Source organism: Phoenix dactylifera, chromosome 10 (assembly GCF_051530095.1).
Source record: "Phoenix dactylifera cultivar Ajwa chromosome 10, Ajwa_hap1_PhDact_Kaust_v1.1, whole genome shotgun sequence".
Classification (NCBI taxonomy): domain Eukaryota; kingdom Viridiplantae; phylum Streptophyta; class Magnoliopsida; order Arecales; family Arecaceae; genus Phoenix; species Phoenix dactylifera.
Window position 1 is genome coordinate 31461050 of NC_143199.1, and position 19182 is coordinate 31480231.

Sequence of the window (19182 nt, forward strand, 5' to 3'; positions counted from 1 at the left end):
ATTGATAACAGTAAAGATAACACAACCACATTGTTTCCACCATATATAAATGAAAGAAAGTGTCATGAAAAGACTTGTACATGGGAAACATGTATAATGAAATATGTTTGTTTTCTTCATTTTTCTAGAGATAATATCACATTGATCTTTAGAATATCCAAAACACTAAGTTTAAATTCTTAGAATTCATGGATGCATGATCACATGAATAGAGTATAACACAAAAAGGTATTTTAATAGAACTCATGGATATCATTCAATACTTGACCTTCTTATTTTTTGTCCTATTTAATCACCAAGAGAACTTCAATCCAAGTAAAATATAAATATGCTATTATTAGGTAATATTTTTTTTTTGGTTAAAATGAATGTAGCATATATTATGGATACGGATACAACCGAAAAAATTGAAAAATAATAAATTCCGGAGCGCACCAGATAACCCTCTCCCCCAATTCAAAGAGTATCTCCGGAGTGGTTGGCACATAGGAGGCCACCCAATCCATTGCCCCGTTGGCCTCTTGATACACATGCTTCGCCTGCAACAACATCCTATTATAGGTCATATCCCAGATGTTCCTAAGCTGCGAGCGGTAGTTGCCCACCCTATCTACATTCTGCGGGATTCAACTAATGACTGTCACTGAATCACCTTCAATCAGTACGACTCTAGCCTACAATATTCGCCGAGCATAACTCAAGCCAGCCCAAGCCGTCTTCAACTCAGCCCCCAGGACCGAGGTCTCGAAAATGTAGCAACCACCAGCTGCCATCACTCTGGACTTCGGGTCTTTGATGATAAAGCTGACACCTCCCCTACTTCTGCCACTCAGTATGCATCCGCCAAAATTTATCTTGAAAAATACCATACAAAACACTCCACGAGCAGAAATAGAGCTCAGGTATCCCGAGCTATCAAGGATCATCCAACAACTACGAGTGAGCAATATCTGCTGCCTGGAGTTGGGCCCATTCGACCACGAACCTCAATGGGGAGCAGCTCTCACCAAATGTCAAGGCATTTCTAGACAGCTAGATCTGATAAGCTGTATAGGTCACCACAGTAGCTGCTTGTTGGAATCGCAGGGCGATAGCCCACCGTTTGAACACTTGTAGAAAGGATGCCGGGTGACTCTAAACCTAATAGGTAATATTTCACTTTTCTTCCTATATGCAATGGAATAACATGCAACCTTGGGGAACTTGACATGTGGATGATCTTTCCCTTGCGATCATTATACGCACCCATGTCCTTAGGCGGATGGATCATACCTAACGAGTATGGACGCACCAAATAAAGTCGAAAAATAGAATATCTTGAGTACCAAGGGCAACTTCCCATTACCAGCCCATAGGTACTATTGGAGTGGCTGACTATATAAGTAGTCACCCAATCCGCAGTCTCATTAGCTTCATGAAATATATGCTTGATCTCAAAGGCCTGCCATTCCTCACCATAGCCCAACTTGGCCCCACTCGCTACCACGGAAATCTCGTTAGTCCCCACAGCGGATCGCTTGCGGAACGAAACGAAGCTCAAATCTCACGCCCCTCTCGGGGACGTGGTCTCGGTGGACCCCGCTCCTGTCCACCCGAGAACCGCCACGTGTCACAGCGGCGGCAAATAACCCGTAACCGTTTCGGCACTTCCAAAACTAGCTTCCGTCTCGACCCATAAACATTCCCCTGCGGACACTCTTATCAGCTGTCCGCATCACCGGCATAATACATCAGAACCGTTCGTACCGCGTCGCATCCACGCGACCCTTTCGAAGCCGTGACCCCATAAATAGCGAGGAAGAGCTTTCCCTCCTGTCTTAACGTCGCTCCGCGCTCTCCCTCTCTCCTTCTCTCTCTCTCTAGATCGACCATGGAGCGATCCGAGCCTTTTCATTCGGCCATGGCGGGGAGCAACAGCGACGTGGAAGATACGGAGGACGAGGGCATCGCCTCGACGCTGTCTGGTTCGTTATTCTGTTTTTTAATCGCTTTCTTGTATCCCAGCTTCTTGGCCCATCTGCTTCTCTCTCTCGATCGCTCGGGTTTGCGTTAGGGCTCTTGGATTCTTTTCTTGTTGAGATTCTTTAATGGCTTTTGGCTTTTCTTGATCCCATTTTTTTGCTCTGGGAGATTTGAAAGGCGGGACTATCAAATTCGGCTCTTCTTTCTTTTCGCAGAATGAGATGTTGCCTTGCTACCAAGCTGTATCTTTGTAAGCGTCCAGTATTTGATATAATTGTGTCGGTAGTTTAATTTTTTTGGGAAAGTTCTTTTTCTTCATGGCACAGATGCATAATATTGATTGAATTTTGTCTTCAACTCCCTGATAGGGAAAAAAGAGAATGAATCTTGATTTCAGTTTTGATTTAGCGCAACTTCTGTTCGCTGCATCTCGAGTTTAGGGTTCTTGACGCTTCTCTCGGAAAGATATGAACGGCGAGATTTCTAAGCATTTTTCTATCAAAGAATGAGAGTTTCTACCTGTTGGATGCTTTATTTTGGTAGTTATCGTCCTTGTTTCCAATAGGTCTGTTTCCAGAATAGGTTCTTTCTTTATGGAACATTTGCATGGGAGCTAGTTTTTCAAATCTTTGGTACCAAAAAAAGATTGAATCTGGATTCCACTTTCCATTCTTACTATTATCTTTCTTAAGAAATTGCCCCATTTACTGTAATTTGGCATCAATGTGCTTCTTGAAACTCAGTCGACATTCTTCCTCGCTACAAGGTTCTCGGATGTTGTTATTTTTGGGGAGAGAGTAATTTTCTTGATAAGAAGCATTTCTGCTGTTTCTTGTTTTGTTTTTTTTTTTCAGTGAGCAATTTACGTAGGGCGAATTCTGTGCATGGCAAGTTGAGAACCGCTGAAATATCAGAGGCTTTGAAAAGATCACAATCCGAGGGACGAAGACAAGTAACTGCTGATCCAGCAACACAGCTTCTTGATGATAAGGCTTCTGTGAAGAAGCAGGTTGGAGCTCTTAAACATCTCTGTCCAGACTTCAAATTGTTTGTATTCATTTTTTTTTTTTTGATGTAAAGGGGTGGCAAAAGGAGCCACCCGGATTTGTATTCATATTTCAATCACCATTGTGTTCCAAATGACCCTAAAATTTTATTTTGTCAAAATCTTTAGGATGCTTGAATGTTATAACATACTCAAAACTAGAAAACCAATTGAGTGCAATTTTTATTCGTTATAGTAAATAAGACTCATCTGACATTCTTCATGTGTGATAGCTAACATTGTGTCTGATGCTGATCTTTTAATATCTGTTGTTGTTCGGAGCTATATTAAATAACAGGTCTTGTTTTGCTGGCTGTTATATTCTGGGCATGCACAAATTCCTTGCCTTTATTTCTCTTTATTTGAGCCTCATTCTCTGTCTTTTGTTTCTTATATTCCTTTTTTTTTTTAACCATGCAGCTGTGGAATTCATGATTAACTTATGATATTTTCTTATATTGTTTTTTGTTATAATTTTACAAACATTGCAGCTCAAAATGTTAAGTCAAGTAGCCACTGTAAAAGATGATGGAAGTGTAGTTGTTGAAGTTCCAAGCAGTGCTGAACCTGAGGCACATGATTTGGGGTTAGAGGATGCTCATGGTGAAGCAGTTGATGAGGAACTAGTAGAATCAGCTGACATTCAGTCTTTACCTCCTCTTCAGATAGTTATTCTTATCGTGGGTACACGAGGAGATGTGCAGCCATTTGTTTCCATTGGAAAACGTCTACAGGTTGTTAGTTTACCTAAGCATGCATTGTTTCTAGTGCTATAATTGTCTTGACATCCTTATGCTGTTAAGATATTGTGATCATAAGCCTAGAATTTAGATTATCCTTTGGTGCATGTTGATATATACACATGGATCTCATGTTGAACTAAATACTTTTTAGTGAATTTGCGGGAGCATAATAATATAGTCCCTCACTGTTAGGTGTCCCATTGGCCAGTCTGTTGTCTGTTTATTAGAATATACAGCTAAGTTGTTTATTAGCTTCTATAGATCAAATTAGTTGGCCTATGTAGCTTTTTGTCTCCTGGATTGTACCATTCTTGTAGTCTTAGTTGCCTGTTGGTTCCTTCTTGTAATGAGAATTAAGTTGAGCAGCACCCTCTAGTCGCCATTTTCCCACCATTTGAATGGAAAAGATGTTTCTTGCTTCTACAGTCTGACTCTCTTTCTCTTGCAATAAAACCATGAGACACATTTATGTAACTCCAGGGATCAGGTCTTATCTATTGTATTGTGCCTTCAACAGCTATATTAGTCTAATTCTAATTTTAACAACCAAATCCAGGCCTTGTTTAGTCTTCATTGCTACTGTAAGGGTCTATATTGTTACTGAGGAACCTAGCTATTGTGACAAACTCCATTGACTCTACATGCACACCATGTTCTAAAAATTTTTCTAAATCTAATCTGACCACAATATGTAATAAAGTGGACATATCCTTCATGATCAAATCTACAGATAATACTGTTTTTTATTATATAATGCAAAGAGAAAGGGTTAAGGTGTACTTCGAACTCTGATGATATTAAGAAGTGAAGTTAGAAGCATCTTTTGACACATTAGATCTTAAATGCAGTCTGTTGCCATTAATAATAATCTTACAATGACTTAGTTGTCGATAATGGCTGTATATGGTGCTTGATTGACTGAAATTGAGTACTTCTCAATTCATCACATGTTGTAGTATCTCCACATGCCTGAGCAAATATGTGTGTAACAAAATTAACAAAGTCAATCAAAACACCATAATTCTTTAGTGATATTTGACATACTACATATTGTTCATCTGAACCCATCAAAAAATAAGCATGCTATCCTGTATTATGGTTGTATTATGGTTCATTAGAATGATAAGCTAAAATCAGCATAACTGACTTCATCAAACCATCCAAACATATTTGTTCTCTCTCTCTCCCCCTCTTTCTCAAAAAAAGGGAAAAGAAAAGGAAAAACATAATCGTACACCTTGTTTCACATAAGAAACAGTTAGTACCAATCAGAATAAGTAAATCACATGTGTCGTAACCACAATAATAACTATAATCATAATAATCAAGCTTTTTCGCAAATGTTCAGTGCTGTCTATATGAGTTCTTCTTGCCTGGTTCTTCGTTAGATGGTGTTACCGCAAGCATCTCCAAATCTTATTCGATAACTTCCATCCATGTTGCCTAAGACCTTCCCTTCTTTTCTCCATGGGGCCTTCTCCTCTTTTCTCCTTGCCTGCTGACCAACTCCAAATTCTTATCCTTTCGGGTTCTCCATAGGCCTTCTGTGTACATGTAAAGCTATCTTCTAATCAGTTCTCCATTACTTACCTTCAATTGGGGTGATTACTACTACTCTAATAAACCTTCTTCCCCTATTTTAATCAAAAGTTCCCTGAAGTTGCCAAGGCATGTTTTGGTTTTCTTGATATCCCAAAAAAGGACCTTTCCTCTTCAGTACCCAACTTCATCTATTGATCCATTATTTTGTTAAATAAATCAAAATAGTAAATTAGTCAGACGCGTAGTATCTTTCAGCGTACACTTTGGAGTGAGTTTGTATGTTCTGTCCACATTTGTTAAATTTACGCTGGACATACATTTGACTATTTGAGTTTTTATATTGTTTATTAATATATGAGCCCTTAACCTCTAAAACTTTGTTTCATGAGTTTGATAGAGCATTTAACTTTATCCTCATCACCATATGTTTGCAAATAGCTTACACCATTACATGTTTTCCTCAATATGCACAGAAGTATATTTACAATATCTATGAAGACTTATGGGCTTGTAGTGGACCTTCATCGTGGGCCAACGACTAGCAATGAACTTGTGTTACTGAAACTACTTTTGGCACTTCTTTCAATAGGTTTTTTTTTTTAAGTAAACTGTATTTAATGCATACTAAATTATATCCGATGGTATTATATTTTAACTTTTCTGCACATTGATCAAATGGCCTCCATTTTGACCTTTAGCCTCTCATTGAAATTTGTTTTTATTTTATCAAAATTAAAAGAACTGAAAGTTCATTTTTTTTGTTTGACATTTGTAAATTTGGACAGTTTCTCACAGTAAATTTTTCAGGGAGCTGTGATTCTTGGTGTAGCTTTACTTGTTCTTCGTATATAATCTGGCTACTAGTGTGCAAGAACAATATATGGGAGCTTATTTTTGATATGTTGTGCTACATTAATAAGAAACAGACTCCTTGGCTTGCTGATTAGGAATTATTATCTTGGTTTCTCTACAGAAAATTAATCTCTTTATATGGACTATGTGCACCTCTAAAACTGTAACTTAAACATGAAATCTATTGGTGCATGAAATGATCTTTATAAATTCTGAGTTTCTTAACATTTGCTTTAATTGTCCTTGAGTGATTGCATTGCTTTTTCCATAGTAATCTGTCATGGGGTTGCTAATGAAACTCCTATATTTACTTCATTTATCTTGACCCGTCTTATAGGTAAGGTTGATTTTCATCATATAGAAATGCTTTTTTCTTTTATTCTAAACTATTAAGTTCATTTCTTTTGCTCTGGCTTCTATTTTGATGGAAAGTCATTTTATTAAATGTGAGATTTATTGATCTGCTCCCTGAAGGATATGTCAGGTAGAATAGTAATCGATGTAACTTATATGCTTGTTCGTGTTTTCTGTTTTTGTTTGTCTGCTAGTTACTAGCTCTGTTTTGGTAATTATTTCTTCCTTCATGGTGGCTGGAGATCATGTGAGTGAATGTTCTTAAATCTGACCTCATACACATGGGTTGTGACTTGTTGGCCTAGGCATAGCCACATAGGTGATCACTGGTTCAAGTAAGTCTATATCTTTTCTTTTTATATGATTATCTACCTATATGCTTACTTCAAGATAGCTTGCAAGTTGCAGAGAAGGATCTATTTTCAAATACGTTTTGCCACTTCTATTTTTCTTCACAATTTGAACAGTATGATTCATCTGAGCCCTCTAAGTGTACTAGGTGCATTCATTTTTTGTGATAATGACAATACTGATTTGTTCACTACTCAATTTACTGGAGAATGTCATATGGGGTAGATAGTGATGATGCTATATAATTTTTTTCCCCAGGATTATGGGCATCGTGTTAGATTAGCAACGCATGGTAATTTCAAAGATTTTGTCTTGACTGCTGGACTGGAGTTTTACCCCTTAGGGGGTGACCCAAAGGTTCTTGCTGAATGTATGTATGTGAACAGCATTCAATATATTATTTTTATTATTTTTTGTACAATTAACAGAAAACCTCATATTGGGTGAACTTTTCTTTATAGTAGTCAATTTTTGTCACAGACATGGTCAAGAATAAAGGTTTCTTACCATCTTCTCCTTCAGAGATTCCTATTCAACGAAAGCAAATCAAAGAAATCATTTATTCATTGCTCCCAGCTTGTAAGGACCCAGATGTTGATTCTGGTATTCCTTTCAAAGCAGATGCCATAATTGCCAATCCTCCAGCATATGGTCTGACCTATATCCTAGTTCTATTTTGAATGTTATTGGTGCAAAGCACTATTCCTGTTTTTCTCACTTTTCACTTTGAGCACCATTAAAATCTGTATCTTATTGTGATTGGTAACTTCACAGTTCAATATCTTCAGAATATGTAATTTTCAATCTGCTTTCTATTTTTATTTTAAAACACCTGATTCAGAGGATTAAGTACATCATTGATGGAAATATCGATCCATCATCCATGGTATGATTGGCTTTCTCATACTATTTTATACTTCAGCCAATGCTGTAGTTCTGCTCCTATCATTGACTAACATTTTAATGTGGAAGACATCTGAAGTTTCTGAACTTTCCATTCTTGATCTGTTGAGACATCCTATGTTCGATTTTGATATGACGTCTTTCTTCTTTTCTTTTCTTTTCTTTTATTTTCTTTTGAATACAGGGAATTAGTAAGATTTCTGCTTTATGCAAAATTGGAAATGTTGAGTCCGACTGCTGACCTGGACAAATGCTTGTTCAGGACATACGCATGTAGCAGAGGCGCTAAAAGTACCGATTCACATATTCTTCACAATGCCATGGACGTGAGTTTTGTTCTTTTTGCAAAAAAAGAAAAAAGAAAAAGAAATTCTCTTTCATTTTAATACATGCATACTTTGTGGTCCTCAAAGTGATTCAACAATTTCTTTAGGTGCAATCATGAAGCTCAGTATTATTCTTTTCTAGAAGCATTAGCAACTTAATCTATCTGCTGAATGGTGCTGTCACATTGACTCATTTTTCCCCCTCTGTTCAGCCCAACAAGTGAATTTCCACATCCTCTTTCTCGCGTCAAGCAACCTGCTGGTTATAGAGTGAGAAAATTCTATCACTTTTTTAGTTGTCATTTAGTATTTCTATGCTTGTTCCCTTAGCTAACTTGTTTATTCATTTGGTTATTTGACTATTTTATACTTTTAACTGAGTGAATGTGATGCATGGATTGGATCTGTCAGACACTCAGTAGTTTAAAATCCACTTAGTAGAATTGGTGGAGAGAAGATAGCTGAGCTTTTATATGTTTGTCGCTAATGTCAAATTTGAGTTATAGAAAGGACAGCCACATTATTTTTTGAGTTCACTTCTTTTTCATCTTCATGGTCTATGGATATCTTAACGGTTCTATGCTTATATTCCTAGTGCTGTTTGATCAACTTGGTTTTCTTAAGTGTCACCATTCTCTGTTTTCTTGTAACAATCCAGTCTACGAGTGGTTGTCTATGTGACCATACCACTGCATGTTTATTTTCCACAATTATTTTGGGAACAATTCCTTGAAAGTCCTTTGTGCTTTCAGTGAAAATCTTTAGAAAATATAACTATAATTAGAATGGTCATCATTCAGTTATGGCCTGAGCCAAACGATGCCTTTTCAACTTACTAGTCTATGTCATGTAAAGCTCGCATTTTCCCAAGGTGAAAATACAATTGGTATGGTAGTTGTTTCCAGCTATGTTGTCTGTCATATATTCTGATCCCAACATGAATGGGGACACATAATTTATGGAATAATTATTGCATTTATGATCAAGAGCTCATGTAGCTCGAGGATAATGTGGTTAGTGCCATGCGATGCAGTTTTTCTGGATCCTGTAGTAAGCTGTGATCCCAACACCAGCTGTGACCTCAAAAGGGTGGTTATATGGGTAGTGTAACTCTAAAATAACTCTACATTCTTTATTATGTGGCCTTTTTTGTCAATGTTTTTGTTCAACATTATTTTGCATAGTTTATGACTACTAGAAATGTGCTCATGTGATGCATGTGGGCCAAGCATTTAGCTTGGATGACTGTATATCTTTTTTTCTGATGAAGCACATGGCATGGATAGTTTTAATTTCCTTTTATTTTGAATAACTTAACGAAGACTATCCTAATTTTGGTAGGTATAACTCATGTTGTTTTCAATATCGAGACACATGATCTGCCAACAGCTAATTAACGTAAGTTTGTATTTTTTTCTTTAAAACTTTGTTTAGAGTCCATGGGAAAGAAGAGAGAGCTTTGTGAGCTTTGTAATCTCTATTCTCCCGACAAAATGTGGTATTATCCAAGTGGGCCACATGTGCATCTCTATTTCTTCTCCCGATTCCCTAGATGTGGAGTTAAACTTGGGGTGGGGGTTGGTCCATTGGGGGTTGAGTCCCTCATTCAAGATTTTCCGTCAAGGTACGCCGTACCAGCTCAAACCAGGCGGTATGGAGTGTACCATACCGGTTCAGTACCGGTATCTGATACAAGTGGCGTACCGACACTCAGCATGCCCAAAAAATTTCATATCGTACCATACCGATACTATGCTAGTGCGACACCGGTATAGGGTCCGATACCGAGAAAGCGAATCTTGCTTCCTGTTATAATAGTAAGATGATTGAGAATTGCTTTTCCAGTTTATGGCAACGATACATTTCATCTATAGTGCTGTTACTCATATTCCTTATTCATATGATTATGTGGATTAGGTGTTAAGGGTGAAGTAGCAATTAGTGGTTACATCATAGCACATGCTGTCATGTGAAGAACTGTAATAGCTTGTATCAACTATATTTGTAGAAGGTGTAGCAAGTATGTTTCTAGCTATGAGGTCAGGTGCTCCTTAGCCCTTCCTCCAAATGTAAGAAATTCTCAATTTATCAGTCTTGACATTATATATTCCAAGCAGGAGATAAAAAATAGCATCTCACTGATGCCATGTTTCATTAGTAATCCATCCAGTGCATATTTTGGACTCTGTCTGCAGCCAAAACCTTCACAGAGATCTACTATTGATCTAATATGGTTGTTCTAACCAGCTATGTATTCTCTTATCTCCAATAAATGCATTTGCCAGTAAGTGTGCCAGTTGGAATGAGAAAATTATTTGATCATCAAAGGATGAACCTGCTGCCTAAAGTTGGAATTGCTAGGGATTGACCTTCACCAGCCATTAGCTAATAGACTTTCTTTTCATGCTTAACTTTCCCCAACAAAATTCCAGATTTTCAGGATTTTGTGCCTGAACATCAGTCTTATGTGATAATGAAGAATAACTCCAATTTGTACTCCTGCCTGAATATTTGCCTCTGTCTTCTCTTGAATTTTAATGTAGGTCTGTGTATTTCATCAAGTATTTTATGATTCATTCAGACAAGCCAAATAGCTATTGCTGGTGCTAGGACCCTTACTTTTCAATCGCTTCGTGTACTCTTCCATCTATAGGATAGGAATGCATCTTCTAGGTTTCTAACCCAGTTAGAGACCAAAGGTGATCCTATCAGAAGCAAATAAGGATAAGAAAGCAAGTGGTCCTATTCTCAATATCAGTTTCTTCAAAGATAGAATTTGGGGTCAAGTTAATCCAAGATTTGGAGTCTCATCCATAAAGGCTAGCCGGAAAGTATTTTTTGGGTACCTTAGTCCTGTATAAGTATCCAATATCTTTTCGGCGAATAATTGATGTGGGACTAAACACACGCCCGCATGGGTCCTCACATACTCCCTTTGTTCAAGTCCTAATGTCCTCGTCAAGCTAAGGGTTCAAATCCATTCAAATCTACTCACAACCCCCACGATCGGCTCGTGGTCAGCCTCTATGAACCCATATTGCAGTGCCCCCTAGTCTACATAGGCTATACGCCGAGTTCGCTCTGATACCATTTTGTAACAACTGAGGACCTCACTCACAAAGGCTAGCCGAAAAATATTTTTTGGATTTTTTAGTCCTGTATAAGTATTCAAGATCTCCTCGGCGAATAACTGATATGAGACTATACACTTATGCTTGATCTGATAAGGAGTGAAAGGTTTACTTACTGAGCTATATCGCTCATATCCCTCTCTTTTTTATTTTTCTCTCTCTAGACAAATAGGGTCGATAGGAATGAAGGATGGTTTAAGCTTGGAGTTCGTGCTAGCAAACTTGGTAATTTTGTAGAAGAGCCCTAGGAGGTGATGATAAACATCCGCCCCGGCTCAGCCTCCGGTGATGGCGGCGACAACAATGACAACAACAGCCATGGTGGCCGACAGCTGGTGGCGGCATGGAAGAAAAAAACAAAAAAAACAAGGGAGATCCTGCTAAAAAGGAAATCCAGTGACTTGTCAACAACAAGGACGGCCTACGAGCCGAAAAAGAGAGGAGAAGAAGAATGAGCCGAAAAACCAACCAGGGTATGTCGTACCGGTCCATACCGGCCGGTACAGGCCGATACGAATCGGTCCGGGCAGGGATCGGTATCGGATCAACGTGGGATCCGGTACCGATAGCTTTTCATTGAAAAATCGGCCGGTACAACTATCGTACCGGTACGGGATCGGTACAGACCGATACGGAACCGGTACGTACCGGTCCGGGCCGCGACTGGTACGCTGACCGGTACCAGTACGGCGAACCTTGACACCAACAGTTTAGTTCTTAGAAGGGAAGGGGAGAGGTTTTATAGAGTGATTCCCAAGATTTCATCGGAATCCAAAGAGCCCTAGGAGTCCTCATCTGCCGGACTCAACAGAGGAGGAGGCGGACTCCCATCGGGAGCCCTCTTCCACCTCACGTGCCAGTCAGTCACATGAGGTTTAATTTTTTTTTCCCAATCTTGCCCTAAGATTTGTGAGCACTAAGATTTGTGCTGGCTCATGGGCTAGTCCTTGGACCGGGCCCCTACACCAACTTACAAATTTCATTTTTGTTTTATCTAAAAGAAAACAATCTATCAGCACTTCCCTTAGTTCCCTATGCAATATTCAAATGTTGAGAGGTTCTCATTGCACTATTACCCCTTGTTTTGCCACTTACATTGCTTTTTTGCACCATATATTACATGTTTCTTTGGTTTGTATTATGGGTTTTGGTTCTGAATTTTGGTATTATGTTTTATAAGCATATTTATATTCTACTTTGACTTGTTTAAATTATGTTTCATAATATGGTCTTACTGTATATTTGGTTAATACTCCTTCACTCTTTCAGCAGATTTCTTACCAGATTGTTGACTCTATGATTTGGCTTGGAATACGAGATATGATAAATGATTTCAGGAAAAGAAAGCTGAAGTTGCGGCCCATCACATTTTTAAGTGGTGCCCAGGGGAGACATGATACTGCTTCTGATGTGCCACATGGATATATCTGGAGCCCACACCTTGTCCCTAAACCAAAAGGTATGACTTCATTCATATGCTTAGACAACCAATAATACTGACATCACAAGATAAACTGGAGTCTAAAATAAGAAATATCAGAAACCAACTTTCTTGTTGAATCAGAATCTCACTAACAAAACTTTTGAGTAGGCAGTATAAGTGTATCGGCTGATGTTGCATCAAATGCTATTTTCAAAGTATCTATTTGATAGAACCATTGAGATTGTTTGTTCTTTTGTCCTTCTATCCTTTTTCATCCTAAAAAAGTGTTTTGGCAAGTTTGCAGTGACATTACTTGATATACGTGGCTTTAGTTGTTAAGACATTAATTTGAAATATGTCTATATAATAATGATATTAGCTGAATTCTTTATGATTTTTAATTTGATTTTACAGTTTTGCAGTTTAAATCTGTAAATGAAAATCATACTTGTCATGTTTGGCAAGTTTTCAGTCACATTAATTGACATATGTGGCTTTAACTGTTAAGACATGAATCTGAAATTTAACGATATAATTGTGATATTTGCTAACTTCCATATGACTTCTAATTTGATTTTTAAGATTGCAGTTTAAGAAGTCTTTAAATGAAAATCATACTTTTCACAATATGTAATTCTGAGCAGTTGTCTAATTATTGATTCACAGACTGGGGACCAAAAGTTGATGTGGTTGGGTTCTGCTTTCTTGACCTTGCATCAAACTATGAACCCCCAGAATCACTTTTGAAATGGATTGAAGCTGGAGGAAAGCCAATTTATGTTGGATTTGGTAGCCTTGTAAGTTATAAGTCCCAATTTTTTCATATTTTGTGTTGTTTTATGCAGTATATCTGGCTTCATGGTTCTCAAAGATACTGATTTCTGCACCTCCTTGCCCTGTTACTTACTGATAAGTTCTTTGATCACATTTAAGAATGAGCAAAAATTGAAATAAGACCTTGTCCATAAATAAATTAAAAATTGTATGACGTGCTCTTGTTTAGTAGGTGAATCATTTTATCCATAATAAATCATAGATAGCTCTTTTCTCGACATTCTGTGATTATGAAGTTGGATGATATCAGCATCATATAGAGACAGGAGGCTTTCAGGTTTCCAAGTAAATTATGATTATGTTCATCTAGACATTATTTATAACTCATTTCAACTTGACCGCTGAATATTCATAGACTGTAAACATGCTATACTATCACACAAACTTATGTGGTTTTGACCATTTTATTTAGTCTCATCAAAGTTTTAAGAGTGTTGGGCCATTGAGCTAGAGCATGTGCTTGGATTATCGGAGTCATGCTGTGTCATAGTGCTAAACTGGTAATGCATATTTTCTTGGTAACCATTCACCAAAGTGAAAATTCAAGGGGCTAGGATGGGCATAAGTATTTATTTTTTTTTAACATTTCAAACCTTGTTATGCTTCTTTAGTTATCTACTGGTTATAACAAAAGGAAAAGATCCTAGGTGGGGACTGCTATTACATCTATAGTGTGCCATAACATGTTCTAAATAATTATGGCAATACATATACATACACACGCATATTCACACATATGTATGTAATAACTTTTCCCAGTCAAAATATCAACATATAGTTGCCTGAAATACAATCATTTATTATTTTTTTAAAAAATGATCTTGGTTTTATCATCATAGCCTGTTCAAGAACCAGAAAAAATGACAGAAATTATTGTTGAGGCTTTGGAAATCACCGGACAGAGAGGCATCATTAACAGGGGCTGGGGTGGACTTGGGAACTGTAAGTGTGCAGTTCCTCTTGTTATATCTATTTTCTTCTACATAATTATTTGCTTTACCTGTTGCTGAGCCTCTATGTTAACCATGAATTATTCTGGCAGTGGCAGAACCAAAGGAACATGTATATCTGTTGGATAATGTTCCTCATGACTGGCTATTTTTACAATGCAAAGCAGTGGTAAAGCTCATTTTCTTATCTTATTTGCATTGAATTATTTACTAAGTTCTTGTGGACAATACATAGCTAAAGTTTGATCTTTGTAATTTGAAAGCTGCAAAATGATTAAATGCTCCTAGAACAGCATAAAAGCTGCACAGAAGTTATATAGACAGTAAATTGTCAGTCAAAAATGAGTTATACAATATGATGATATCACCATATTTGCTGATATGTCACCTTTTTTTGATTAGTTGCTAATATAACTGTAGTGACTGACAGGCATGTGAATAGAGAAACTTCTGGCTTAGCTACCTTGCTTATTTATTCTTGCAAGATGTCACAATATTCCTGTAAGACGTCATAATGTTTGCTAGCATGTAATTTAGGTTTTGTTATGTGTATGTCTCCTTTTTGATACCTTTTCATTCCTGTGCTTTTCCTAGCCTAGGCACCATAACAAACTGACTTGATGATCTGAAATAGATTTGTCTTATATTATTTGTCCATCAAACTCCGGGTATCATAGTCACTTTAGCACATTCACTTAAGCTGATACATCACCTTTAAAAAAATAAAAATAAATAAACACATACTAACCAAGCATGTATTCTTTGATGAGTTCAACAAATTGATAATTGATCCTTGCAAACTCCAATCATCATGTGGTGAAAATCATAAAGATACATTTTTATATTATCCATCTACTGTGGTATATCACAAACCTCCTCAATTCTCCTATTTTAAATGGAACTCTAATGCAAATGATCATATAGGAGTATCTCTTGGCTAGTGATCTGGATCATTATGCTCTAACTTCAAAAGCATTCTATATCCTCCAGTGAAAGCTTTCTCAAATGTGACTACTATTGCAAGGTTGCAAGCTTTTCTCAATTGAAAATTAACTCCCTTCATTATAACTAGCCTTCATGCCTGTCACTACTTACCTGTATAAATCCTTTGCATGTTCTTTTATAACCTTTTCTTCTTTAGTGCTTCCAGTATCACCTCTATTTGTTTCTCTCCAAGTCAGTATAAACCATGTCTTAATTCTATGTTCTCTCCAAGTTCTGTTCTAATGCCTCGATTGAACAAGTTAGCCATAATGGTCAAGCTTTCTTTGGATAAAATTAACTGCTAAAATGATATTTTGCACCTGAAGTTTTTTTCCTGCAATTGCTGTTGCCTAAATGTACATAGGTGCTCTTTTTACCTGTTAGTTGTAGACCAGCATATTACTTCAAATCACCCATAGCTTATGTAGGTCTATTATACCATCCAAGGCCTGTATAATAAGAAATAGAAAGAAGAATTGTATTGTCATATTCCAGGTTTTATATTTTGCAGGTCTGAATTGTTGGAGAATTAAAAATCCTTCAAAATGCAAAACACAGATTAGATATTAAATAGGTTTCAAAATTGATATACGTTGTTCTTGTCTCATGTGGTTCTCCTTTTGTGTTCTTATCTTGTTTGTTGATCCTAAACATAGCTGTGGCATTTTTCATTTATGATTACTAAAATAGTGTCCCCTTTTTTCAAGGTTTGAAGAAAATTCATACATAATTATTATTCATAATAAAATACCAACTCTATATTATGGATGTAAATTTTAGGGAATGAGAAGAAGTCATGAATATAAGTGTAGCTGGAGGTGTGGTAAAGTAGGATGGATGGATTTTGAAATGAGTATATTAGATGTTTAGGAATGGCATCAACATCTATCCAAAAAGGTTTGGAAATTTTGCAACATGTGCCACAAACTGCTGAAGTGAGGAGTAGGATACAGTTTGAAGGGTTGAAAAATATGGACTTGGAGATCCTGATGGCTCCATAGAGAGCAGGTCTTGAAAACAGCTTGAAAGTTAGAGATGTCAAGAACCATCTAATTTGGACTTCACTGCAGGCCAAACATTGTCTAGTCGAGGTTTAGGCTTCAGATACATGTGGAGAGGTCAAAAGGTGGGGTAGAGGAGATTAGATGGAGCTAGGAAGAAATTATTTAAGAAAATCTATTTCAGAGAACTTCGATGATAGGATTTGTAGGATCAGGCCTTTTATATGTGCTTATATATTTTAATCAATGGAGAATTTTATGGTTCCATCAACCTCCTAAAAAATAATTTCACTTTTTTGTATAGATGAAATTCAGGGAGGTAGCGTCCATCTCTCTCCCCAAAAAGGAAAAAAAAAAGGATAAAAGCTTCTTTAAAAAGCAAGGCATATCTCATGAATGTGAACCAAGAGTTCAGTAGCCTATCAATAAAACCACGAAACTGAATAATTGTTAGAGTTTCAGTTTTGAATTGGATAGATGGAATTGCCAGTGGCCTTTTTTGGGGCACATAAGTAATGTCATATAGTGCAGGCTGAAAATTTGTTGCTAATTTATCTTATAAATGCAAATAAGATGTACATTGTCTTATGGTTAATGAGTGTATGTCAAGACAAGCCATACTTGGTACTTAAGACACTTGGAGTTGAACCTTGTGTTTGATTTTGTTTTTCTTTTTTTCCTTTTGGTTTTCTTCACAATGATTTGACAGTTTGCAGATCCATTTATGTCTAGTCTTTAATCTACTTGTCATTATCACTTCATGGTTCAACTGTCAATTGAGGAAATAACATTCTGTATTTTATATTAATTTCTATCATGAACTTTTTTAGGTGCATCATGGTGGTGCAGGAACAACTGCTGCTGGCCTTAAAGCTGCAGTATGTACTTACATTCCATGTGCCCCCTTTTGTTCACATTACAGCTTTAGTTCTAATCAAATCTACTGCAGATGAAATCATATTGGCTGTTTTTTTATGTCTAGTGTCCAACTACAGTTGTACCCTTCTTTGGAGATCAACCTTTTTGGGGTGATCGGGTGCATGCTAGAGGAGTAGGGCCGCCTCCTATACCTGTTGGTCAGTTTACGCTGTCAAGGCTTGTTGATGCAATAAAATTCATGCTGGATGAAAAGGTAAATGTTCATTTTATTTATTTATCTTTTTTCTTTTCTCATGGCATGATTTAAATACCAAGTTTTCTTTATTATTGCAAGGTCAAAGTATTGATCTTGACTATAGACACTAGCTCAACGAAATAAAAACTTAGCACTTGTTTTTATCCCTTCTTTTTTACTCTAGTCACTTGTTTCTTCTTCTTCTTCCTCTTCTTCTTTTTGGGTTCCCTTTTGGCATGTCTTCCATGGTCTGTCTTCCATGATAGGTAGGCACTGTTTTATATTGATAATTGTAATTGCACATAGACTTTGTCATGCACAGTGGTGCTGTAGTGATGATTATTTTTCCATTCATATGGACTACTTTATGCAATCTCCAGTTTGTTAAATTTCTTCATGTGCAAGCATGTTAGGAGATTGTGTGGTTTCAGTAAGGCGTGTTGTTGATGCAAATTTTTAAACTGACCTTTAACCAACTAGAAAATGGCTAAATTTTTAAAATAGGGATCTGCTTCAGCTTATATCAGAAACTTTTATAAACTGACCTTTAACCAACTAGCCTTGTCTTGTAATTTTATGGGTCATAGATATAACCTTTCTTTGTGCCGGGCCCCAACAGTTCCTTGTGATGTCCATCTTATTCTTTGAGGTTTGATTCTTCTCTTCTCGGAACCTTTAGTTTTACCTCACATGTGCTTTATTTGTAATTGTAAACACCCGATTCATTAACCTTTTCTTGAATATAAAACAGTGGACTGTCTTTATTGACAATTACAGCAGGGTTAATGACAATTACTTTATTGAAATTGTAAACGCCCAATTCATTAACCTTCCTCCAGAACATGGGCTTAGAAGAGGGTTGCCAGCCAGAGGAGTCAAATCCTGCAGCTAATACTGGACATTGCGAGTTTAGGAGCAGCCTGCTTCTCAATAGACTATTCTATTATGTGAATTTCCAAAGAGAGTCATTTCAGAATTTTGAAGTCCATTTCTTTCTTTGATAAAAATATCTTCCTTCATGATTAGTATCCTGTGTATTGCCATTTTTTTCTCATCTTTCATGAAGGTGGGCTTGCTTTCTAATGTAAGAGAAACACAAGGATTGAGCAATTTGGTTTCGACAAATCTGTAGGTGAAGGAACGTGCTGTTGAACTGGCCAAGGCCATGGAATCAGAGGATGGCGTAACAGAAGCAGTAAAAGCTTTCTTCAAACATTTCCCTTCGAAATTGCCGCACACACCACCTTCACCAGTGCCTTCTGGTTTCTTTGGTTCCTGTTTCAACCCTGTAAAGGGATGCTTGGGCAATTCCTGATTCTCATATGTAAATTTTCTATGAAAGCTTTCAGGTTGAAAATCCAGAGTTTCCATCATGTGTTTTCACACATTCTAGAAGATTGGTTTTGTGATTCTTTGTATTCATTGTTCTTTAAATATTTAATCTTCGGATTGACATGGTAGGATTATTTGGCCAAGCTAGATTGTTGTAAAAGCCATGTAGTGGCGTTTCCAGGAGCTGGGGCCTCATCATTAATTTCACTGCTGCCTGTATGATTTACACTGTTGTATATTGGAAGCAATGTTTCGAGTCACAATGAAAATGTAATACTTGTTCCCTTGGCTTACAGATCGGATGCAGGCAACTCTGACGATTGGACACATTCGAT

At 37.1% G+C, this 19182-nt stretch overlaps 1 protein-coding gene across 5 annotated transcripts; it reads left to right on the forward strand.

The window, feature by feature from the left end:
* Positions 1–1795: 1795 nt before the first annotated feature.
* Positions 1796–19172, forward strand: LOC103706990 (sterol 3-beta-glucosyltransferase UGT80A2-like). 5 transcript variants are annotated; one of them, XM_088706008.2, is made up of 15 exons: positions 1796–1964; positions 2817–2971; positions 3499–3741; positions 7108–7219; positions 7330–7500; positions 8015–8078; positions 8291–8348; positions 12479–12668; positions 13299–13429; positions 14306–14408; positions 14509–14585; positions 17232–17279; positions 17384–17533; positions 18648–18864; positions 19144–19172. In XM_088706008.2, exons 1-14 carry the CDS (start codon positions 1871–1873, stop codon positions 18828–18830), a joined length of 1779 nt encoding a protein of 592 aa, XP_088562134.2. In that variant the 5' UTR covers positions 1796–1870; the 3' UTR covers positions 18831–18864; positions 19144–19172. The 5 variants fall into 5 exon arrangements, 4 of the variants coding, with proteins under 4 accessions (XP_088562134.2, XP_088562135.2, XP_088562133.2 ...); XM_088706009.2 differs by having other exon boundaries at positions 18648–18710; XM_088706007.2 differs by lacking the exon at positions 19144–19172 and adding an exon at positions 18977–19142.
* Positions 19173–19182: the final 10 nt, after the last annotated feature.